This window comes from Sapajus apella, unplaced genomic scaffold (genome assembly GCF_009761245.1).
Source record: "Sapajus apella isolate SASKATOON/1434 unplaced genomic scaffold, GSC_monkey_1.0 scaffold173, whole genome shotgun sequence".
Classification (NCBI taxonomy): Eukaryota; Metazoa; Chordata; class Mammalia; order Primates; family Cebidae; genus Sapajus; species Sapajus apella.
Window position 1 is genome coordinate 630140 of NW_022437113.1, and position 23740 is coordinate 653879.

The 23740-nt window shown below is 56.6% G+C and overlaps 1 protein-coding gene across 2 annotated transcripts in view; it reads left to right on the plus strand.

Moving 5' to 3' along the window:
* The window catches only part of ELL (elongation factor for RNA polymerase II), a 70524-nt gene extending 47194 nt beyond the window's left edge, over positions 1 to 23330 (plus strand). For both annotated transcript variants that reach the window (XM_032267831.1, XM_032267832.1), the window contains exons 3-12: positions 999 to 1120; positions 1342 to 1505; positions 4628 to 4902; positions 7797 to 7921; positions 14475 to 14571; positions 15132 to 15630; positions 19271 to 19337; positions 19548 to 19719; positions 20726 to 20770; positions 21184 to 23330. In XM_032267831.1, the coding sequence (XP_032123722.1) occupies positions 999 to 1120; positions 1342 to 1505; positions 4628 to 4902; positions 7797 to 7921; positions 14475 to 14571; positions 15132 to 15630; positions 19271 to 19337; positions 19548 to 19719; positions 20726 to 20770; positions 21184 to 21300 (1683 nt within the window). In that variant the 3' untranslated portion in view covers positions 21301 to 23330. The remainder of the gene's footprint in view (positions 1 to 998; positions 1121 to 1341; positions 1506 to 4627; positions 4903 to 7796; positions 7922 to 14474; positions 14572 to 15131; positions 15631 to 19270; positions 19338 to 19547; positions 19720 to 20725; positions 20771 to 21183) is intronic.
* The last annotated feature ends 410 nt before the right edge of the window (positions 23331 to 23740 follow it).

The following is a 23740-nucleotide window of genomic DNA, read 5'->3' on the forward strand; positions in this document are numbered from 1 at the left end:
GGCAGGAGATTGAGCCGCAGTCTCTCCTGTGCTCATGATGTCACCGAATAGGAGACAGGGTTTGGGTGCCAAGGGGGTGCTGCAGCCAGGGAACAAGGCCTGAGGGCTCCCCCCATGTCGTCCCCTCCTTGTTGACCATCTGACGCCCTTCATTTGCCAGCCTAGCTGTGAGGACCTTGTGCCGAAGCCCAGGCATTAGTTTTAGGAAGGGCCACCTCTGTTGACAGAGAGTCTGGGGTCAGCCTGGACTGCAATGGGCTCTGATGCAATGCTGCCCTGCACTGAGCCTGGCCAGGACCAGCCCAGTCCGCCCACCAGCCCACTTGCCCCCAGCTGTCCATCCTCCCAGGCAGGGCTGGAGCTTTGCTTAGCTGGACTGCAGGGGCATATCAAAGTCAGGCTGGTGTGACCAGTGCCTCTGATCTGTGAGGTCCCCAGGACACAAGCCTACCTCATTCACAGCTGCAGCCAATGGAGATTCACATGGAGTTCATGTCCTTTTTAGGGGGGCTGTTGATAAGGAGGGTCACGAGTGCCAGAGTTGTGGGTGGCTGCCCATGCCCTTCTTGTTGCATTTTACCTTATAGGGTGTCCCAGGCCAGGTCTGTCCATGTGGTGGTGGGAAAGTGAGTCTTGGTCCAGCCAAGGCACTTTCCAGGGGTCACATGATTGGGATGGGGGCCCTGTATCCAGGCAGGTGCTGAGCACTGTCCTCCTCAGATAGCAGAGCTGTTGCTGCTGAAAACAGCCCCCTGGCCCCATGCCCACCCACAGAGGTGCCTGAGTCCCCTCTTCGCACAGTGTGTGTTGCTGAGCACTGGCCACCCATTCCTGTCACTGGCAGGAGAGCAGGGGTGTGTTTTAGGTGAAGGGGCCAGCACACTCTCGTTGTGAGGGTTGCACTGTGGGGACTTGTGCAGGAGATGCAGGCCGGGGCCGTCCTGTGGTTGACTCCATGCCGAGGACCTCCCAGTGACACCCCCTCCCCCTCCACACAGCACATCTCCATCCCCCAGCCTGACTGCCCCGAGGAGGCACGGACGTTCTCCTTCTACCTCTCCAACATCGGCCGCGACAGCCCCCAGGGCAGCTTCGACTGCATCCAGCAGTATGTCTCCAGGTGAGGCACCGCCCCACCCCAGAGCACCCCACCGGCTCTTGAGGTCACCCTGCCACCTCTGGCCCCGGGTGGAGATGTGCCCCATTGAAACCGTGTTGCCTGAGACGGTGCTGACAGAACCTGTTTTCTAGGCCAGGTGGCGGGCTGGGGGCTCCGGCCCTCAACGGAGCCTCCCTGCACCGTCCCAGCTGCTGACCCCGGCTCCTGGCCTTGTCTTACAGTCATGGGGACATCCACCTGGACTGCCTGGGCAGCATCCAGGACAAGATCACAGTGTGCGCCACTGACGAATCCTACCAGAAGGCGCGGCAGAGCATGGCCCAGGCAGAGGAGGAGACGCGGAGCCGCAGTGCTATTGTCATAAAGCCTGGAGGCCGCTACCTGGGTAAGCAGCGGGGCTGGCAGGGCTGCAGGGCGGCTGGGCAGCTGCCAGGGTCAGGAGGCGTTTGGGGCCTGTCCAAGCTGGGCACTGGCTGTGCTCTGCACAGAAATCAACCTAGGAGTCTGACCAGCCAGCTCCTCGGCCGGTCCTTCCTTACACTCTGAATGACATGTCACTTCTGCCATAGGTTGACTCCCTGAATCCCCTCTCCCCATTAGTGACTCAGTTAAGTAGCTTGGACTGTGTGTCGCCCCATCCCAAAGATGGATGTGTGGAATCCCACTGGGAGGGGAGAAACGGATTGGGGTATCTGGTGACCTTGGTCTGGAGAGACTGTCATCCTTCGCCGCTCATGGAAAGGTCGTGTGGGGGCAGAGGGAAAGCTTTGCCTTTGGCCCTCTGAAGTTTCGCCTAAAACGTCAACAACTATCAGAGAAGAGACAGGTGAATAAGAGAATAGGCAGACACGTTTCGTTTCTGGGACCTGTCTGTCCTCCCCAAGGCCACCACAACCGGCAACAGGCAGGAAATGAGCCTAACAGGCCCTGTTGCCAGTGACCCAGCACTGTGGGAAGGCTCTGGCCACTCAGCATCAACTTGGAAACGTCTCAGCAAAGTTGAGAAACCAACAGGCCTTGACAGTAGGAAGAAAAGTACTGTTTGTTTACAGAGCCGCAGTAAACTGTGGTCCCGCCTCTTAGACCAGACAGAGCTTCAGGAGTCATGGGAATTCATTCTGGCGGGAGTAGGGTACCAGGCCTCAGGGAAGAGGGAGATGGTTCAGAGCAGACGACAGCCTTGATGGCTTTTGAGTTTTATCTTTAAGAAAAGGTGGGGGGATTTTAATTCCTTTCGCTCCTCCTTCCAAAGAAAGTATGTGATTTCTCTTTGCTGGGCAGAGGGATTCCCTCTGAATGAAACTGCAGATGTGCGTGCAGAGGTTGGTCCTCCTGGTCAACACTGGGCCCAGGTGGACGTTGCATGGCCAGGGAGTCCGGTCCATGATGCTGAGGCACTGGGCTGTGAGCTCCAAGCACAGGGCTGCTGTGGGGACAGCAGAAGAGATAGCTGTACACGTTTTATTTTTTGTTTTTTTCTTTTTTTAAAGACAGGACCTTTCTCTCTCAGGCTGGAGTGCAGTGACGCAATCATAGCTTGCTGCAGCCTCAAACTACTGGGCTCAAGTAACCCTACCTCAGCCTCCAGAGTAGCTGGGACCACAGGTGTGTGCCACCACCCGTGGCTAACTTTTAGATTTTTTGTGTAGACAGTGTCTTGCTATGTTGCCCAGGCTGGTCTCCGACTCTTGGGCTCAGATGATCCTCTCGACTGGGTCTCCCATAGTGCTGGGATGACAGGCCTGAGTCAGCACACCTGACCCTATACACATACCTGTTAATAAGTCTGTGGGTCCTTGAGATAGAAACTTGGTGAGAAATGTGTCTTAGCACACCACTTTGGGTACAGTGAGGGGTTTTGAAACTGTTTACGTTCTGGTGGGGCCATTGTTAAAATGTGAATGTGCATGTCCCCCTGTCTCACAGCGACCCCAATAGGCTGCTCCTCCTCCCTGTTGATCAGTCTGGCCCTGTAGGGGTGAGTCCGGCCCCACCATCAGGACCCCATTGAACAGACCCCAGAGGCGTGAGCGCTGGCCCTGGGCATTCTGAAAGCGTGGCTTTCTGGGTTAATTTGACAGATCAGATTTTGAGGGATAAGATCAGAGGGATGGCGTTACGAAGAGCTTTTTTGGGGAAGGATTTGAGACATTGTTGAGCTTGCTCGGCCGACCCTGTTCCTGAGGATGCCAGGGCATCGTTCGGGACAGAGCAGGGGAGCAGCGTGCTGGACCCTGCCCACGTCTCTGTTTGCATCGGAGCCAGAGGGGAACCTGCTCTCCCCAGGGCTCTGGGCACAGCCATGCCTGCCAGAGGAGCTCTTGATCAGGCCTAAGGCTAGGGTGCCACTTGCACCACAGGGTCTAAAGAGCAGCTGCTGAAAGTGACCCTGTCACCTTTTATCCCACTTAAAAAAAACAAAAATGGCAGCCCTGTGGGGCCAGCATATGACTCCGAAGTGCAGGCTTGGGAGTGACTGCCTCTTGCAGTTCAGGGACCCCCCAGTTTAACATCAGAAGGGTTTACAAACAGCCTCCACTTCAGGCTGGGCGGGGTGGCTGTGGCCTATAATCCCAGCACTTTGGGAGGCTGAGGCGGGAGGGTCGTCTGATCCCATGAGTTTGCGACCAGCCTGGGCAGCATAGTGAGACCCCATCTCTACAAATAAATTTTAAAAAATTAGCCAGGCTGGGGCCGGGCGCGGTGGCTCAAGCCTGTAATCCCAGCACTTTGGGAGGCCGAGGCGGGTGGATCATGAGGTCAAGAGATCGAGACCATCCTGGTCAACATGGTGAAACCCCGTCTCTACTAAAAATACAAAAAATTAGCTGGGCATGGTGGTGTGTGCCTGTAATCCCAGCTACTCAGGAGGCTGAGGCAGGAGAATTGCCTGAACCCGGGAGGCGGAGGTTGCGGTGAGCCGAGATCGCGCCATTGCACTCCAGCCTGGGTAACAAGAGCGAAACTCCGTCTCAAAAAAAAAAAAAAAAATTAGCCAGGCATAGTGGTGACCACCTGTAGTCCCAGCTACTCCAGAGGCTCAGGTGGGAGGATTGTGGAGCCCAGGAGTTTGAGGCTGCAGGAAGCCATGATTGTGCCACTGCACTCCAGCCTGGTAACAGCGCAGGATCCTGTCTCAAAAACAAAACAACCCCCCACCACACACACACTGCTCACCAGAGTGATCAGCTGTTTTTGCTGTCCAGGATTTAGGTCGCCTGTGATGAAGTCAGTTAGGGCTCTGACACAGTTCTACTGCCTGTACCTCCCACTCCTGAGGCTGGGTGCCCTGCAAGGTGCCAGCTGTGGGCAGCAGGTGGCGCTCTTGACCGCCCAGGGTGCCCAAGGAGCAAGCAGGGCTTTGCTGTGGCTGACGTGGTGTCTGATGCCAGCACTCTCTGTAGTCTCCAACTTTTGGGCACCCACCCAGTGACACTGGCCATGGGGCATGGCCGTGCCCTCCCTGTTCCCTAATAGAGAACTGTTCTGTGTTTTGCCTTGTTGCAGGTAAGAAGGTTCAGTTTCGGAAACCAGCCCCAGGCGCAACAGACGCTGTGCCCTCCCGGAAGCGGGCAACCCCCATCAACTTGGCCAGTGCCATCAGGAAGAGTGGTACCAGTGTAATGAGCGGGGGCAGCGGGGTGTCCCAGAGGCCCTTCCGTGACCGAGTGCTGCATCTCTTGGCACTAAGGCCCTACCGCAAGGCCGAACTGTTGCTGCGGCTGCAGAAGGATGGCCTGACGCAGGCGGACAAGGATGCGCTGGATGGCCTCCTCCAGCAGGTATGCGCCACCCCGATGTTGAGTCTTTACCCGCCATCTCCACGGATGGTCTCGTGCGGGTGGGATGGGCCAGAGCATGGAGGCTGGGATTGGGGCTGGCAGGGAAGAGCCCTTCCTGGGGTCTCTTTCAGGTTCTGAACCTGCCTCAGACCTAGGGCCTCCTGCATGAGAACATGCTTAGGGGGGCCATGGCTGTGTCTCTGGGCATGGCCCTGACTGTCCTGGGTTGCGAGGTGGGCTCAGCATGGAGCCCAGGCCCTCTCCCTCCACCATCTGCTGACATGTGGGCAGTGGGGCCTGGCACGGTGCATCCAAGCTTTGGCTATAGACGATTTGTAGACTCAAGGCCTGGGGGAGGAACCCACACAAGTCAGGCAGAGCCTGGTGGGCCTCAGTATGAATCAGCTGCCTGCTACTCTCCAGCTGTGCCTCTGGGCGAGGGCCTTCATGTCTCGAACCCTCAGGCTTCTGTCTGTGACCTGCAGCATGCCTACCTGGGGTTGGGGGCTAGGCCTGCCAGAACGTGGTGCTGGCAGGTGGAGCCTGCTGTTGAGGAACACCCTGGGCATTGCAATGAACAAGTGTGATGGCCCTGGCTGCCTTCTACCGCCCCTCACCCGTGGAGGCTCTTGAGGCCCCACCCTGGCTTCCTGGGGCTCCTGGGAAGGGGAACAACTTGTACTGGCTTCAGAACATCAGCCAGGCTGTGCAGATGCAGCCTTGAGGTGAACTGGGGATGGGTCTCCTCAGATTGCTGCTGTGGTCGAGAAGGAGGCACGGCTGAGCCTCATGCACCTTCCAGGGTGATGGAATTGGGATGTTGGGAACTCACGTGGTGCCTGCAGCAGAAAGCACATGCTGTGATGTGCCGGGATAGCGGCTGGAAGAACATTCTTCTGTGTTTACGGAGCTCCTCACAGGCATCGCGCTCGGGTGTGCAGCTGGTGGGACCATGCTGTACATCCTTTGGGAGGATGTTGGGATATCAGCCTGGCCCTTGTCCACCTCCATTCTGCTCCTGAGCCAGGGCCAGCGTGGTGCCAGCAGGGGTGGCTGAAGGGAGCTTGATGCAGTTATCAGAGGTGGGACCTGCACTGGCCTGGCCAGGAGACGCCTGTGCTAGGGCCTGGCTTCTCCAGGTGACTTTGGTTCAGCATTTCCTGGGAGCAGGCCTGGCCAGCATCTGCGGGCAGTGTCCCTTCCCATGCCACTGACTTCCCTTGGACAGCTTCTCTGCTTGCTTCTATATTCATTATGCAGCTGCTTCTCCCCAGCAGCTACGGGGATCCGCCGGACACTGTTGGCTAGCAGAGGGGGATGTGCCTCACCCAGGCTGGTCATTTCCAGCCCCCACCAGGCCTGCAGACACATTGAGGAACGGCAGTGACAAAACTGTACCCCTCAAAGGTGCTTGGCCCTCCCTCTGTGGAAAAATCTACAGCAGAGATGGAAGGTGTCCACCTCTAGGACTGGCTGGGCCCCAGGGAAACCCGCAGGCCTTTCGTACGAGGGTAGGGTTGTTGACAGGTGGGTGATGTTTAGCAAAGCCTGTCAAGAGCCATAAAAATACTCAGCGTTTGACTTACTAATCTAGCTTCTGGGAATCCCGCCGAAGAAAACTGTTGCCAACGTGAAAAAACCTGCACACAGTAATGTCTGTTTATTCTACAGAGAAACTTCCAGCAATTTGTAGGTGGAATAGTACTCACCCGTTAAAAATGCTCCCCATGAAATATGCTGTGACACAGAGCTGTGTTGGGTACAGCAAACGGTGGCTGCCGTGTCTGCAGCAAGATGGAGACCAGAGCGCCCCACAGGCCAGCACACAGCACCCATTCAGGGCAGTGACCTGGAGCTTCCTCAAGTCCCTCTAAGGCGGATGGTCTGAATCCATCTCTGTTAGCAGCCTGGGAGACGAACTTAGCTTTTGTGAACCAGCGACAGCAAGGCAGGCTGGTTATAAGGAAGGTGGGCTCAGGCCTGGCCCCGGAGGTACCCCTCACCCAGCATCCCCAGCCATGGTCAACTCTGCCCCAGGAGTTGTGATCGAAATGAAGTGGAGCTGGCTCATGCCTGTTTCCAGCACTTTGGGAAGCTAATTGGGAGGATCCTTGAGGCCAGGAGTTTGAGACCAGCCAGGCAAAATACTGAGACCCTATGTCTACAAAAAGTAAAATTAGCTGGGTGTGACAGTGCATGCTTGTAGCCCAGCTACTTGGGAGACTAAGGTGAGAAGATCGCTTGAGCCCAGGAGGTTTCGGCTACAGTGAGCCTTGATCACACCACTGCACTCCAGCCTGGAAGAAACAGGAGCCGGGTGTGGTGGCTGGAATCCCGGCACATTGGGAGGCCAAGGTCAGAGGACCGCTTGAGCCCAGGGGCTTGAGAGAAGCCTGGACAACAGAGCGATACCCATCTTACAAAAAAACAAAATTAACTGGAGTATGCTGATGCACGCCTGTGGTCCCACTACTTTTGAGGCTGAGGCGGGAGGATGGCTTTAGGTACAGGGTGTAGTGAGCCAAGATCTTGTATCAAGAAAAGAAAAGAGAAACAGGGTAGGGGGGCCAGGGGGCAGGTGATGGGGTCTCAGGACTGCAGGGAGTAGCCCTCCCCTTTTTGGAGCCAGCCTGGCCCTCGCACCTGTAAGACAGTTGAGTCAGGACCTGGCTCCCTGACCCTCAGGGTCCCTTCTGCACCCTGAGGACTGTGTGCGGGGGAGCTGGGGGTGGGAGGCGGCACGGGTCAGTGGTGGGGCGTCCTCTTTCCTCTCCTCTGTCTGGGTCTGTCTCCCGCTGTCTCTGCACACCCTCCCGACCCTGCCATCTGATCTTTTTCTCTAGTCCCCCGCCACTCTCAGTCTTCCCACAAAGTGATGGCTGGCTGTCTTGCAGGTGGCCAACATGAGTGCTAAGGACGGCACGTGCACGCTGCAGGACTGCATGTACAAGGATGTGCAGAAGGACTGGCCCGGCTACTCAGAGGGGGACCAGCAGCTGCTGAAGCGGGTGCTTGTCCGGTAATGCCACCTCCCATCCCCCAGCATGTCCCCAACTCCCTGAAGGCGGCCAGAGCTTACCCAGAGGATGCTGGGGTGGTCTTGTGTGGTCCTGAAGGCGGAAGGTCCTGGGAACAGGATGGAAGGGTCCAAGTAGGCCTCTGGCCGTCCTCTCTACAGCCCACGTGGTGGGGGTGGTGCCTCCCGTGGTTGGGGGAAGGCCACCCCCACAGAGTGGGATGGAGGCATGAGTCACTGGCCCCAACCACAGAATCTTCAGACAAAAGGCCTCAGTCTGCCAGGACCCTCCTCAGCTGTCCCCAGCTTCCCCTCATGCTTCCCTCCACAACCTGGCCATCCCCACAGGGCCTCGGAAGTTCACTGACTTTTTGAGAAGAGTCTCAAGAACCTGAAGTAGAGAAATAAGGCAAACCAACACTCCGGGCAGGCGTCATTAAGCAGCGTTAATTAAATGCATTCCCCTCAGGCTAATTGGAACCCTAGGGTCAGGAGTGGCAGCAGCTGGGGGAGCAGTGGTTAAGGAGGCAGGGGAGCAGTGGTTAAGGAGGCAGATGGCTAACGATTTCCTTCTCTACCGATGTGGCCTGGGGAGTGCAGGCTGTGAAGCAGGTCAGTCTGCTAATTAGTCCATAAGTGATTTCTCAGGGACTCGGAGGTTATTTATGATTTGTGATTGTTTTTTTGGAAGTTCAGCTGTTTAAAGCAGTAATTGCCTCTGGAAAGCAGAGTGAAGGTGGGGGTCCACTCCACTCCCCTGAGGGGTAGTGCCTGCCTGTCTGCCCCGGAAGTGGAGGTCAGGGGCCTGTGGGGCACTTCCCTGGCTGGTGGGCGGCTGCCTGAGGGCACAGTCTTGGCAGAAGACCCGCCCCCATCCTCGAACCTGTGTCCTCTCCCTTGGTCCCCTCCCTGGGTTCCACAGATCCTTAGGGCACTGGAAGGAGAACTGCTCAGAGCTAGTGGAATGAGGAGAAGCCTGGACTACATCTCTTGGGGGCGTCGGGGAGTTCCCCTGGGATGCAGGCTCCAGCTCCCCTGATTCAAGGCTCATGTTCCATCTGCGGAGTGAGCTGCTGGGCTCATGCCAGCCCCTTGGCACTTGGCTTTCACTCTGGGCCGGCATTGGGAGTGGCATTGTCTTCCCAAGCTTCAACTGGCCTGCAGGGGTAGGGTTGGTGTCCCTGGGCCATAACCACATAGAAGGTGACCTGCAGCGCTCCTCTGCACAGCTGTTTCTTTTCTTATTTAGCACCCCACCCCCAAGAAAGCCCCATTTATAGCAGTTTTGACACCAGGGCCTCACATATATCAAAGCAGGGCCTTGAGGTGTTTTACCAGCAGGGCTCGCCTGGTGCAGACCATGAGACAGACGGGGGTGTGGGGGTCCAAGTTACTGCAAGAGCCTCCCCAGCTGAGCTTGCACCATGTGTAGCTCGGGGTGGTTTCTCTGCTCATGTTATCTTTGTTCTTCATGTCCAACCCCAAGCTGTCCTTGGTGTCCAAATCACCTCTCATCGCTATCCATGGGCCAGGGGTCCTGCAGGTCCCCCCGGGAGTTCCTGATTCCTCTGCCTAAGCCACACACTGCCTAGTGTCCTCACCTCCCGCGTGAGCCACTCCCCTCATGTGATCCCCATGCCAGAGTCTGCACCCTGCTTCCTGCTCCTCCCTGGTGCCGTGGGAGCCCAGCTCTGGAGCACCTGTCTGAGGACAGTGCTCTGGGAGGACTGCTGGCCACATCTTCATGCCCAGACGGTGGTCCTGCTGAGCCAGTGGTTGATCACGTCTAGACTTGCAGAGTCCAAGGTGCTTTCCCTCCACGCCCAAGGTCAGAGGCTTCCCACCCCAACCCTGGGATGGTATCACGGACCTCACAGGCTGAAAACTTGCCTCATCCATCCGTCTTTCTGTCCCGCGTGCGGGAGTGGAAAGGCCTGACTACCCTACTGCATGCCACCTCAAACTGCCCTTGGTGGGCTGTTGGAGTTCATCCTTCTCTTCCTGCTTTTCATCTCTTGCTCTTTATTATCCTTTTGGGAGAGTTCTCTGACATTTCTCATCCCGTCTCTATTATTATTTGTAGTTTCTTTTTTGAGACAGAGTGTTGCTCTGACGCCCAAGCATTGAGACAGGGTTTCACCATATTGGCCAGGCTGGTCTTGAACTCCTGACCTAAAGTGATCTGGCTGCATCAGTCTCCCAAAGCACTGGGATTACAGGTGTGAGCCGCCATGGAAGCCTATTATTTCTAGTTTGAGAGTCTTCCCTGTTGCTTTTTCATAGCATCGTGTTATTTCATGAACACAATGTCTTTTTTTTTTTTTTTTTTTTGAGACAGAGTCTCATTCTGTCACCCAGGCTGTAGGGCAATGGCATGATCTCAGCTCACTGCAACCGCTGCCTCCCAGGTTCATGCGATTCTCCTGCCTCAGCCTCCCGAGTAGCTGGGATTACAGGCGCCCACCACCATGCCTGGCTAATCTGTGTATTTTTAGTAGAGGGAATTTCACCATGTTGGCCAGATTGGTCTCGAACTCCTGACCTCGTGATCCAACTGCCTCGGCCCCCCAGAGTGCTGGCATTACAGACATGAGCTACCACGCCCGGATGGGGTGTCTTTCTTTTTTTGAGATGAAGTTTCGCTCTTGTTGCCCAGGCTGGAATGCGATGGTGCGATCTTGGCTCATTGCAACCTCCACCTCCCGGGTTCAGGTGATTGTCCTGCCTCAGCCTCCTGAGTAGCTAGAATTACAGGCACGTGCCACCACATTTGGCTAATTTTTTGTATTTTTAGTAGAGACAGGGTTTCACCATGTTGGCCAGACTGGTCTTGAACTCCTGACCTCGGGTGATCCCCCCACCTTGGCCTCCCAAAGTGCTGGGATTACAGGTGTGAGCCACCATGCCCGGCTCAGGATGTTATTTTTAACCTACTCTATGGATCCTTAAAAAAAAAAAAACAGCTTTATTCAGATACAGTTCATGTAACACAAGTCACTCATTTAAAGTGAGCAACTCTGTGGCATTTTGTACATTCATAGCAGCCACCACCTCTGTCTAGTTCCAGAACATTCTCATTTCCCCAAAAGGAAACCCTGTCCCCATCAGCAGTCGCTCTCCATTCCCTCCCACAACTCCAGCCCCTGGTAACCACTAATCTGCTTTCTGTCTCTATGGATTTGCCTGTGGTGGACATTTCAGATCAATGGAATTGTAACTGTGTGGCTGACATGTAATCCGCGGAAACTTGTGGCTGTAAAGAATGTTGAACCAGGACCGGGTGCAGTGGCTCATGCCTGTAATCTCAGCACTTTGGGAGGCTTAGGTGGGAGGATCGCTTGAGCCCAGGAGTTCTTGACAAGCCTGGGCAACATAGTGAGATCCTCATGTCTACAAAAAATGAAAAAATTAGCCAGGGATGGTGGTGTGCTCTTGTGATCCCAGCTACTCTAGAGGCTGAGGTGGGAGGATCCCTTGAGCACAGGGCGTCCAGGCAGCAGTGAGCCGTGACTGTGCCACTGCACTCCAGCCTGGGCCATACAGCAAGACCTGTCTCAAAACAAGCCCCAACAAACAAAAAGATTTTGAGCCATATCAACATTATGCTTACCGTTTTTCACTCAGCATTGTATATTCGAGGTTCATCCATGTAACCTGTCAGTGCTTCCTTTTCATGGCTGACTCATATCCCAGTGTGTGTACAGACACATGCTGTCATCCATGCACCTGCTGGGGGCCATTTGGGAGGCTTCCACCCTTTGCCAACTGTGACTAGAGCTGCTGTGGACATGCGTGGACAAGGGTTTGTGTGGACAAGGGTTTCCCCTTCTCTTGAGCACTTTCCAGGCAGTGGCAGTCAAGGTCTAATGGTTATTTTGAACTCTGTTCAACTGCAGCCACATAGTCAGCTGGGTTGGGTGGATGAGAGAGGAAATTCTGCAGGCTTTGAAATCTGCCCCTCACTGCATCTGTGAAGGGGGTTGCAGGGGATCTGAGATTAGTCAGGTCATGCCGTGCCTCAGCCTCCCAACGTGCTGGAATTACAGGTGTGCCACTGCCTGGCTTCGGAACCCTTTTCTGCTGCTGTGCACCATCTCCCAGTCCCACCAACAGCACATGTGGGTTCCAGTTGCTCCACGTCATCCCAACACTTGCTATTTTCTGGTGGTTTTTTTGTTCTTGTTTTTTTTTTTTTTTGAGATGGAGTCTTGCCCTGTCACCCAGGCTGGAGTGCCATGGTGTGATCTTGGCTCACTATAGTCTCTGCCTCGCAGGTTCAAGCAATTCTCCTGTCTTAGCCTCCCCAAGTAGCTGGCATTACAACTGCCCACCACCACACCTGGCTAATTTGTTGTTGTTGTTGTTTTGTTTTGTTTTTTAGCAGAGACAGGATTTCGCCATGTTGGGCCAGGCTGGCCTTGGACTCCTGACCTCAGGTGATTCACCCGCCTTGGCCTCCCAAAATTCTGGGATTACAGGCATGAGCCACCACACCCAGCCTATTTTCTGTTTTTTATTCCAGCCATCCTTCGGTGTGTGTGAAGTGGTATCTTCTTGTTTGTTTTTTGTTTGGTGGGTTTGTTTGTTACTGCTCCTTGCAGGGCAGGGCCAACTCATAGGCAGTATGCCCAGAGTAGCCGGTGTCTTGTTCTGATTTGCATTTCCCTGAAGTAGCATGGCACGGAGCCATCTTTTCATTTGCATATTGGCCACTTGTATAGCTGCTTTGAAGAAACAGCTACTTAAATGTGTTGTTTTTCCAAGGACACTAAAACTGGTGTTTTTGTTAATTATTTTATTTTATTTTATTTATTTGAGACTGTCTTGAAGAAAAAAGATGCCGCCCAGGCTGGAGTGCAGTGGCACAATCTTGGCTCACTGCAACCTCCGCCTCCCAGGTTCAAGTGATTCTCCTGCCAAGTAGCTGAGGTTACAGGCGCCCACCACCATACCTGGCTAATTTTTTTTTTTGTACCTTTAGGAGAGACGAGGTTTCATCATGTTGGTCAGGCTGGTCTCGGAATTCCTGACCTTGGGTGATCAGCCCGCCTCTGCCTCCCAAAGTGCTGGGATTATAGGCATGAGCCACTGCGCCCGGCCTGTTGATTTATTTTTTAATGTTTTCATCTCCTTGTGGAGTCTCTCTTTTCAAATGTATTTTCCTGTTCTGTTTTGAGGTGTGATGTTTGTTGCCCGGAAGTGGCAGTGCAGCGCTTGGGGACACTCCTACACAGCTTGGGGCCTCTGAATCCCCGATATGGCCTAGTCCTGGGCCCTGCTGCTTCTCCTGAGGCCACACATCTGGCCATCCTGTCATCCAGCTGTGGCCCAGGTAGCTTCCCAGCTGCCTGGAGGGGTGGCCCAAGCCTCTTTGCTACCTGACAGCCCTGGGCTTACTGCCCTGCAGCCCCACCAGCAGTGATGAGGACTTGGAACAGGACTGTGGGGGTTGGCCTGGCAGCAGCCTGTCGTCCCCTGAGGTCACAGTGCCTCTTGCTCTGGGCCTTGGATTCTCTGGATCCTGCGACAGTCACCACTCATGCTTCTGCCACACTTTCCAGTGTCCTCATTCGTCCTCTTGTTTCTGCTTTGCCTCTTCAGTGGACACAAATGCCTGTCCTTAGTTTTCTGTCTTTAACTGGGAGCTCTGTTTATATTCACATGGCTCTCCTCTTAGGCCACCAGGGAGGCGACAGCTACAGTGGTCTGCAGCTGACCCCATCAGTCAGGGAGATGGTCTCTGGATGTCACTGGCTGGCAGAATCGCTATAGCTCTGGGCTTCAGCCTCCCTGAGGGGCCTGGAGGGGCTCTAGGCTCCCTTGAATGCACAGCTGCTGGGAGAGTCAGAGAGGATACCCTTAAGCTGCAGAGTTGCTGGTGGGGTGGAGGGGTTCGCCCAGATCACACGAGCGGCAGAAGGGGCATGCACTGGGGTGTTTCTTCCCTTCTCCAGCTACATCACCTGGTCAAGCTGGTGGCCACTTGACCGTCCTCCAGATCCTACTGTGACCTGGGCTCCCAGGAAGCCTGTCTCATCCTAGACCAGGCTCTCCATTCTCTTTTGCATTTTGGACAGTTTCTGCAGTGAGCGTTCTTAGCAGGATGAACAGCTGTCTTTATTTATTTATTTTAAAAAGATGAGGTTTCACCATGTTGGTCAGGCTGGTCTTGAACTCCCGATCTCAGGTGATCCACCCGCCTTGGCCTCCAAAGTGCTTGGATTACAGGCGTGAGCCATCACGCCCGGCTTGAACAGCTGTCTTTAAAAGCAGGGGCCAGCACCCCAGCATGTGTCCCTGGTCTCCCCGGTAGCAGGCACCTACACAAAGTGGCTCTCCTCTGGGCACAGGGGGATAGTGAGTGGGGAAGTGGGTGAAGCCGGGGACAGGATGGGCTGAGACCCAGGTTCCTGTGACCCCCTTGGCCCTGCTCTGGATTTGGGAGTAGGGGGGTCCCCTCCTTGAGGCATCTCCACCGGGGCCGCATGTGAATACACGCCTGGGACTTCTAGGCCTCCTCAGTACCGTCTGACCTAGCCCTGCCTCTCCTTCGCAGGAAGCTGTGCCAGCCACAGAGCACCGGCAGCCTCCTTGGAGATGCTGCTGCCTCCAGCCCCCCAGGCGAGCGTGGGCGCTCTGCCTCGCCCCCGCAGGTAAATGGGGTGGGCCTGGGGTAACTGCCCTGAGCACCTGCAGAGTACCCAGTGCTTCGTCAGTCACCCTTGTCACCTTCCTCACGAGCTCCTTGGAACATGAGCTGCTCTGAGCTGAGCTGCCTGTCTCCACCTAGGGTTCAAGGGGGAAGCTGTCGGGTTGGGGCTGGGGTCAGATTATGGCCACGGCACCCAGTTCACGATGTGGAACCTGGGATGGGGGCAGCTCTCAGATGTGGGGTCTCTCAGGCCTCCTGTCCCTGCGTCGCAGCTGTCGCTGGGGAAGCATGCTGAGCACAGCAGTGCTTTAGACCAGTCCCCAGGGGTGGCCTGCACAGGCTGAGCCCTGCCCTCCCCTGCATTGGCTCCAGCAGGCCGAAGGGCTCAGTTTGAGGGCACCCTGAGCAGCACCAAGGACCTGGCTTGGTGCCCTGGCGCCCCCGTGTGGCCGGCCTGGGCCTTGCAGGCAGCGCGGGATTTTTTTGGCTGGGCCATGGGATTGCCTGTTGTTGCCCAGCCGCTCTGTGCTCCCCTCTAAAATGGTCTCTGCTTCTCCCCAGAAACGGCCTCAGCCTCCTGATTTCATCGACCCTCTAGCCAACAAGAAACCCCGGATATCACACTTCACTCAGAGAGCTCAGCCCGCTGTCAACGGGAAGCTGGGTGTACCCAATGGCCGTGAGGCCCTGCTGCCCACCCCGGGCCTGCCAGCCAGCACAGACACTCTCAGCTCCAGCGCCCACCTGCCCTCGAGGCTGGAGCCCCCGAGGGCCCATGACCCCCTGGCTGATGTCAGCAATGACCTGGGCCACAGTGGCCGGGACTGTGAGCACGGGGAGGCGGCTGCCCTGGCCCCCACTGCACGCCTCGGTCTGCCCCTGCTGACGGACTGTGCCCAGCCCAGCAGGCCCCATGGCAGTCCCTCACGCAGCAAGCCCAAGAAGAAGTCCAAGAAGCACAAAGACAAGGAGAGGGCGGCTGAGGACAGGCCCCGGGCCCAGCCCCCAGACTGCGCGCCCGCTACCCATACCACCCTCGGAGCCCCAGCAGATGCCCCAGGTAGGTGTCCTGGCAGGATGGCGCTGCCAGGACTCCCAGCACTGGCCCTACGTCCCCCTTACCCTCATGGGTGTTGAGGGGGCTCAAGCTGTAGAGGCTGCGGGAGAGGGCTCTGTTGCCCGGGGCCCCAACAGACTCGCCCTGTGTGCCCGGCGCCTGGCCCACTACATTCCCGTACTGGTCCTCTCCTCTGGAGTGCCCAGTGCCACATGCAGTCAATGTGCCAGGCCAGCACTGGAGGCCTGGGGCCCAGTGCCTGGTGGGGAGCTGAGGCCACGGAAGGGGCTAGCACATGCAGAGAGGAATGGGTCCAGGCCCCAGCTCTGACTGCAGGGAAACCTTGGGAGCTAGGGCCATGCTGAGGTCTGCTGGGGCTCAGGGAAGGCAGTGGGGGTCCAGGTGAGCCAGCCTTATTCAGAGAGAGGCAGTAAAGGTGCAGAGGGGCACATTCTGGTGGGAGAAGGATGACACTTGGACCTCCATAGGCCCCACACAGCTGCTGTGGAGTGTACGTTTCTGCTGTGGGGACAGGGCCTGGCAGGCTGGGGTTGGGGAGTCAGGAGACCTGGGCAGCCCCGAGCCCACAGCCCAGGCACTGGCACCGAGCAGCAGTAGCACCTGCCCAGCACTGTGGCCAGGAGCCTGTGCAGCTGCTCATTTACAGGAACCAGCAGAAGCAGTGGCCAGGGTGCAGCGGCTATTCCACCGCCACAGGGAGTGGGGCTGCTGTGGTCCCATGTGGCAGTGGCGGCCGATTGCACACAACCACCTCGCTGTCAGTGCCAGCTGGCCCAAGGGAGCCCAAACGGTGTCACCTGCCGTGCTTTTGGGTTGTGTCTCCAGGAGGAGGCCGAGTTGGGGGCATTCCTGGGATGAGGATGGGAGTCCCTGTTTCATTACGGCTTTGCGGTGCTCAGAGGGCCATGCCCCCTGTCTCCTGCTGTGGCTAGAGAGCAGGTCCTCACTGCTGCGGCTGGGTCTTACTGGGTAGGAAGGGGAAGTTTTGGGGTTGGGTCAGCCCTGCCTCGTGCTAGGCTTCCCAGCTCACATGGGATTGTATGTGGGGGCCAACGGGTAGAGGGCGACCTCACTCCCTGGGCAGCCTCTCTGACCAGGGCCACGTGCAGGGCAGGACTCCTGATTCCCAAGACATACCCCACACCCCACAGCCAGACCTGGGCCGGGATCTCTCTCAAATGGCAGAAGTGAGACCCTGGGCCCGGGTCCAGACTCCATAGACCACCATAGGCTGTGTCCCTCCTTGGATGCCCAGTGCTGAGATGCCAAGACAGGCCTAGGGACTCAAGGTGGCTTCCTCTCCGGCCTGGCGCACGTCGGCCCCTAGGCAGCTCATCCCCGGGCCCAGGGGCTGTCACCTCTATCATGGGTGAGAAAGTGCAAACCAGAGGTAGATGTCCCAAGCACCAAGGAAAGACAGTGGAGGCACCAGAAGCCAAGCCTGGTGCTGGTGGTCTATCTTACCCAGGGTCCCAAAGGTGCCATGTGTGCAGGGCATGTCCTAGCTGTCCCAAGCGCCTGCCCAGGACAAGCAAGTAGAGAGACACGGGCTCTTAAGGGGACAGATGGGGAGAAGAGCTGCTGTGGGGGTGTTCCCCGGGGCCCAGAAGCAGGGACCAGCTTGGCCAGTGCTTAAGTGGGAGCAAGGGGCCACTGAGATTTGCCAAGGGCTGGACTTTGAAAGTCCTGCTAGCACCAGGTTGAGCCTTGATTTCCTGAGCCTTGATTTCCCCATCTGTCATCAGCAGGTGAAGATCTTGGGGGGTGTCAAAGGACGTGATGTTGACCAGCCTGACACATGGCAGTTACCTGTTCTAGAATACCCGGGGAGGCCACTGTGTGGTGGGAGTGTGGGCTTGGCCGTCACAGCTGCACCTTGCCCATCACTTCCTTCCAGCTGGGACCAGGGTCAGACCCATTCAATACATGCCCAATGGGTTATGGCCCTGGGAAGGCCACAGCCTCTTAAAGACATCCCAGGTTAGGGTGGTGGCGATACTGAAGGCAGCGTCTGGCCCAAAGTCTGGAGTGTTACAACATTTGTGGGGAGTGAGCTCTGTCCATTTTTGGGAATTTGGCAGCAGAGATGCTGCCCGGGTGTTACACTGAGACAGAGGGCCCAGCAAACCAGAGATGGCAGATTCCTGCTCTTGGCGTAGTGCAGAGGGCCCCTGAAAATTCGCAGTAGGGCTAGGCACAGTGGGCTCTGCCTGTAATACCAGCACGTTGGGAGGCCAAGTTAAGAGGATTACTTAAGTCCAGGAGTTCAAGGCCAACCTGGGCAATATAGGTGAGCCTCCTCATCTCTACTAAAAAGAAAAAAAAAAAAAAAAAAAAAAATCACCAGGTGTGGTGGGTCATGCCTGTAATCCCAATGCTTTGAAAGGCCATTTCAGAGGGTTGCTTGAGGTCAGGAGTTTGACACCAGCCTGGGCAACATAGTGAGACCCCATCTCTACAGAAAAAATGTTTAATTAGCTAGGGATGGTGGCATATGCCTGTAGTCCCACCTCCTTGGGAGGCTGAGGCAGGAAGATCACGTAAGCCCAGGAGTTCAAGGTTGTAGTGAGCCACGATCATACCATTGCAACTCCAGAATGGGTAGCAGAGCAAGACCATGTCTCTAAAAAAGAAAAAAGTATACTGAGGATACTTCTGAAAGTGATAAAATCATCTCTCTGTTGGAAAGAAGGCCACCTGCAGGACGGCCTAGGAAACACACACTAAATGGTAGTTGTGGTCTGAGGGGATGAGGCAACTGTGGTCCCAGTTAACGGGCACCTCAGTCCTCCTACCCCTCCTCCTCGATTTCCAGACCCTCAAGGGTGTTATCTGATGTGGCCGAGGCACCCCACCACGGGGCTGAGGAGCAGGACAGCTGCCTGAGGCCCCATCTAGCCATCAGCTGTGCAGCTTTGGACAGGCTCCTGAAGGGCTGAGCATCATTGTGGACGCATCACTCATGGATGGCTGATTGGGGTGGCCCATGGGCTCCTCTGGCCGGCCCTGTCCTGGAGCTGCCTTGTGGAGCCTGCAGTTCAGTGTCCAGTGGGAAGGATGGGATGATCTGGGTGCAGCGCACACCAAGGGCCTGGAACTTTGTCAGCAACAGAGGTGCAAGCCCTGCTGGCTGCGTCTTTGTCCTGCCTGATCAGAGACCGGGATGCCCCAGGGGCTTGGGTCAGGCCAGGGGTCATTTGTTTTCAGCTTAGTGACCTTTGACATGCGGTCAGTAGAGGCAGCAAAGGCCTGGCCTTGGGGAAGCTCTGACCGGTTGTGCAGGCTTTGGCTCTGCAGTTCCCTGACCTGTCCGCTGTTTGACAAGAATGTGACTGCGGTGCTGATGCCTGGCCCGTCTGTGCCCTGCAGGGCGTTGCCCTGGACACGCAGGTGCACACTGAGCTCTCGCCACCTGGAGGGCATGCCCAGGTCCAGCAGCACACAGTTGCCAGATGGCAGGTGCTCAGGCCTTGCACCCGCCACACATTCACCCCGTCTGCCGTCTCTCCATGTCCCTCTAGCAGCAAAGCATGGATTTTTCACACACGTCCCCACCCTGACATGCCTCCTGTAGACCGGTGCCGCAGGTGCGGACTCAGAAGGTGTGCGTTTGCTCTCGTAGGTTTGAACGGAACCTGCAGCGTTTCCAGTGTTCCCACATCCACGTCGGAGACGCCCGACTACTTGCTGTGAGTGTTTGTCCGGGACCTGTAGACCAGGCCTCCCTTTTCTGGGTTCAGACCCCTCCCTCAGACTGCAGGTTAGCAGAGGCAGACCCACTGCAGATCTGGGTATGTGAATTCCCAACATGGCAGCCTCTTCTGGGCCAGGACGGCCGCCGCCTGTGTGGGGCTGGGTTCTTCCAGCGTCCACCCAGTGGCCCCTCCCTCCTGTCTCAGGAAATACGCAGCCATCTCCTCTTCGGAGCAGCGCCAGAGCTACAAGAACGACTTCAATGCCGAGTACAGCGAGTACCGCGACCTGCACGCCCGCATTGAACGCATCACTCGGCGGTTCACGCAGCTTGACGCCCAGCTCCGGCAGCTCACCCAGGGCTCCGAGGAGTACGAGGTAGAGCCCTGCTGCCTACTGTGCCCCAGCTCTGGCGGGGTCCGGGGCTCACTTGGGCATATACCACCATGAGCCTCCTGGCCTGCTTGGTGGCCCCAGAGTCTGTCTCTTCCCCAGGCAACTCCTCCCCCTGGTGCTGCAAGCACCCCATGCAGCAACCCCATGGTTCTGGCCTGGCCCTGGGAGTCCTCGAAGGCAGCCCAACTTGTCAGCCTCCTTTGTGGTGGGATAGCTGTGACCCACCTCCTTTGGTGGGGGGTGATCCGGGGTCCATGGATCCCCACACATTTGAGCACCCAGGCTCCTCTCACAGCCCAGGACACAGGGCTCTTAGTACCTGTGCCACACCCTCATGAGACCCTACAGCTGAGCCCTGTCCAGCAGCACTCTGGGGCCCATCTGTGCTGCCACAACCACTGTAGTCGAGAGGTCGCAGGTCCCTGTGGTCCTGGGGACTAGGAGTCCTGTGGTCCCCTGGCTTGGGCTCACAGCTCCTTCAGCTGCCCTGTGTAGACAGAGAGTCTCCATCCTCAGCCACAGGCTTGGATGCAGCCTCCCCACCTGCCACCTTTCAAAATTGGTGACTTGGCTGCAGGGCTGGGTCCCGATTCATCAGATGCTGGGGCCTCTCTCCCTGGCCGAGGCCCCTTTTGGCTCCAAAAAAGATGATTCATGATGGGGTTCTAGGGGCATCTCTCCCTTCCTTTCCCTACAGCTTTGCCGCACCGCCCCCCACAACACACACACTTCCTTGTCCTCCCAGGCCCCCACAACAGCGGTGCCTCACCTGCTTTTGCCCTCAAGAGGCCCTGCAGCCTTTCCTTCATGCCCCACCCACTCCGGAGCTCCTGCCGCTGCGGGCCCCTGGGGCGTTACTTGGCCTCGTACGTGAGGCTGCCCCACTGTCCCAGCCCCCATCCTTCTCAAAGCATCTGGGGCCACTGAATTTGGGTTTCCTGCAGGTGGGAGCATACTTTGTTTTTTCAAAATTTTGTTTTTCTTCTAGACTACTCGAGGGCAGATTTTGCAGGAATATCGAAAAATCAAAAAGGTGAGTGTCTCTTGTGTTGGGATGGGCTCCAACTGACTGTGGGAGCCGGAGGGAGGAGAGTAGGCCTGGTGCAGCCTCCCCGCCCTGACGCACTCAGGAGTAGCTGAGCCTGTCCTGTGAGCTTTGGAGGCCCCCCTGGTGCGGCCCCCAGGCCCTTTTTGGCATCCTACAAGGTGTGGGGGTAGAGCCTTTGGGTCTGAGTCCAAAGTCACCCCGCCACCCCCACCCAAGTCTTCAGCCGTGGTGTCCTGGCGCAGCCACGCAAACTTAGGATGTGCGCGGGACCAACCCCTACTCTGCCCTTGGACCACAATCCTCTTTGCTGGGCACTGAGCCCAGGTCTTTGGTGTGGGGGGCGCTGGCCTGCTCGAAGTGAGGAGCTCTGTCCTGAGTGTGACCGTGCTGTCCCGCAGACCAACACCAACTACAGCCAGGAGAAGCACCGCTGCGAGTACCTGCACAGTAAGCTGGCCCACATCAAGAGGCTCATCGCCGAGTACGACCAGCGGCAACTGCAGGCCTGGCCCTAGCCGCCCACCCCGATGGCGGGATCTGGGAGGGTGGGGGGAGCAAAAGGCAGGGGAGAGAGGATTTATTTAAAAAAATAAACCCGAGGAAGATGCTCATCTGAACCAGCACTGCCGGCTTTCAGGGGAGCCCCTGCAGATGTCTGGTCCTGGTGGGGGGCTGCAGGCCCACCTTGGCCCTTCCCGCCTCCTGAATAGTCCCTGCCTGTGACGGGCTCCCCAGGAAGCCCAGCGCCGCCTTCCTGGCTGCAGCCCCGGTTCAGCCTCCTCTCTTGCCAGAAGACTCCTAGGCCCTCGGGGTGGCGCGCCTGCCTTTTCTAGTTTTATACAAAGACAGCCACTTTTAGCTACTGCTAATGAGACTCGAGTCTATTTTTGTACAAAAGAGAAGCAGAATCTTTTTTCTAAACCTGTGCCTCCCTCTTCTCGGACACCCAGGGTCTAGTCGCTGCCCTGGGTCCTGCCTGCAGTATTACAGAGGCTGTCGGAAGGTGCAGCCGAGCCCTGAGGGCAGGGACCCAGCAGGTGGCCTCTGCTGGTCTCTGGCTCTGTGTTCAGGCACCCTAGTCCCTGGTCTCTCCTCCTCAGGCAGGGTCTCTGCTCCAGCAAGCAAACGGGGTGGCCGGGGTGGCTATTTTGAGAACTCCAGCTGGTGCCCCCAGGCAGCTGCTCAGAGCCAAGGGGGGCCAGAGAGCTCTCGGCTCCCCCAGGCCTGCCCTATATTGGGCCCCCAGCTGTCGGGGGATGCGGCGTTTCTGTGCTCCCAGTTGAGACTGGCACAGTGGCGTCAGATTGTACTCTGCGACATCCTCTGGCTCCCATTTGCTGCTGCTGCCCATTCCACACAACCCTGTGGTCTCCACGCTGCTGGCCTCCCTCCGTCCCTCTGTCCACTATGGGTCCTGGGGTCGTCTTAGCAGAGCCACCGCCAAGGTTTGCACTCAGGGAGGGGCTGATGGAGGACTGGGCACCAGTGGAGGCCCCAGGGACCCATGGGCAGAGCTAGGGAGCCAGGAGGATGGATCTGCCCGCTCTGAGGATGCAGGCTCTGCAGATACCCCAATTGCTGCTTTGTTTCTGTGCCTAGTCTAGCGTCCCTCAAAGCATGGGGGGCCACACAAGTGTGTGTGCGTGCGTGTGCGTGTGTTGGGACCCCCCAGGGCATGGTGGGGTCTGAGGTGTGTGTTCCCATTTAGGGCCAAATGAAGCCATGACTTCGGAAGGTGGTGGTGGGGGTGGCTGTGATCAGGTCCCAGGGATCACATGGGGGTCACTGCTGCCATCAACAGTCAGGCAGGGAGAGCAGAAATGCAAAAATACAGATGTGTCTATTTTTCTAAACCGGGGGGTGGGGGAGTTCCTCCTGATGGCTTCCAAAGAGCTGACTGCGGAGGGCCTACAGTGCGTCCCACCCCTGTCCGAGTCTCTCTCCTTTGGGACCCCCGGGTTCCCAGAGCTCTGAGGAAATTTCCTTCATGTTTCAATAGCTGCTGCTGTTTTTGTCTTCTGGGCCAGGCTGGGGAAGGGCCGACCAGGCTCGAGGGAACCTGAGTGGGCAGGACCCCACTGTCGCTCACAGGCAGCCTGCAGACACGGGTGAGGTGGGACGATTTCAGGAGGTCCCAGCGAGGGACTGCCCGCGCCTCTGCCCTGGGAAGCAGTCCAAGGGGCTGTCAGTTCCATTTGCCTTTTTCTTGTTGTTGTTTTTGTTATTTGTTCTCCTTTTAAGGAATTATGAAGCTAAGAGAAGTTTTGTTTTGGGGGTTGGTGGACAAAGTTCTAGCTGATTAAATATGGTCTAACTTATTGATACTATTTTTTTTCTTTTAATGTTGTACTGTGGAGAAAAACTATTTTGAGCCATGGGGTTGGTGTTTACAAGAACTTTCCACTTTTGCCAAAATGTTACAATTGAAAGGCATCTGCGTCTTCAGTTTCCTAATATTTTCTTAAAAGATCTAGTGTCCTTTTTGTACACTAAACAGGTGAATGCTGACTTTTTTCAGTCCTACAATAAATTTCACTGAACTGAACCTGGCAGCCCAGGCTGCCTGGCTGGTGTGTGTGGTGTGTGGGGGGGTGTGTGTGTGGTGTATCTGTATGTGTGGGTGTATCCATGTATGGTGTGTGGGTGTATCCATGTATGGTGTGTGGGTATGTGTGGGTGTGGTGTACCTGTGTGGTGTGTGTTGGGGTATGTGGTGTATCTGTGTAGGGGTGTGGTGTGTGTTAGGGTGTGGGTGTGGTATGTTGGGTATGTTGGGGTGGGTGTGTGGTGTGGATGTGTGTTGGGATGTGTATCTGGATGTGATGTTACGGTGTTGATGTGTGTTGGGGGGTATGGTGTATCTGAGTTGTGTGTATTGTATCTGGGGGGGGGTGGGTATGGTGTATCTATGTGGGTGTATGGTGGGTATGTGGTGGGTGTGAGTGTGGTGTATCT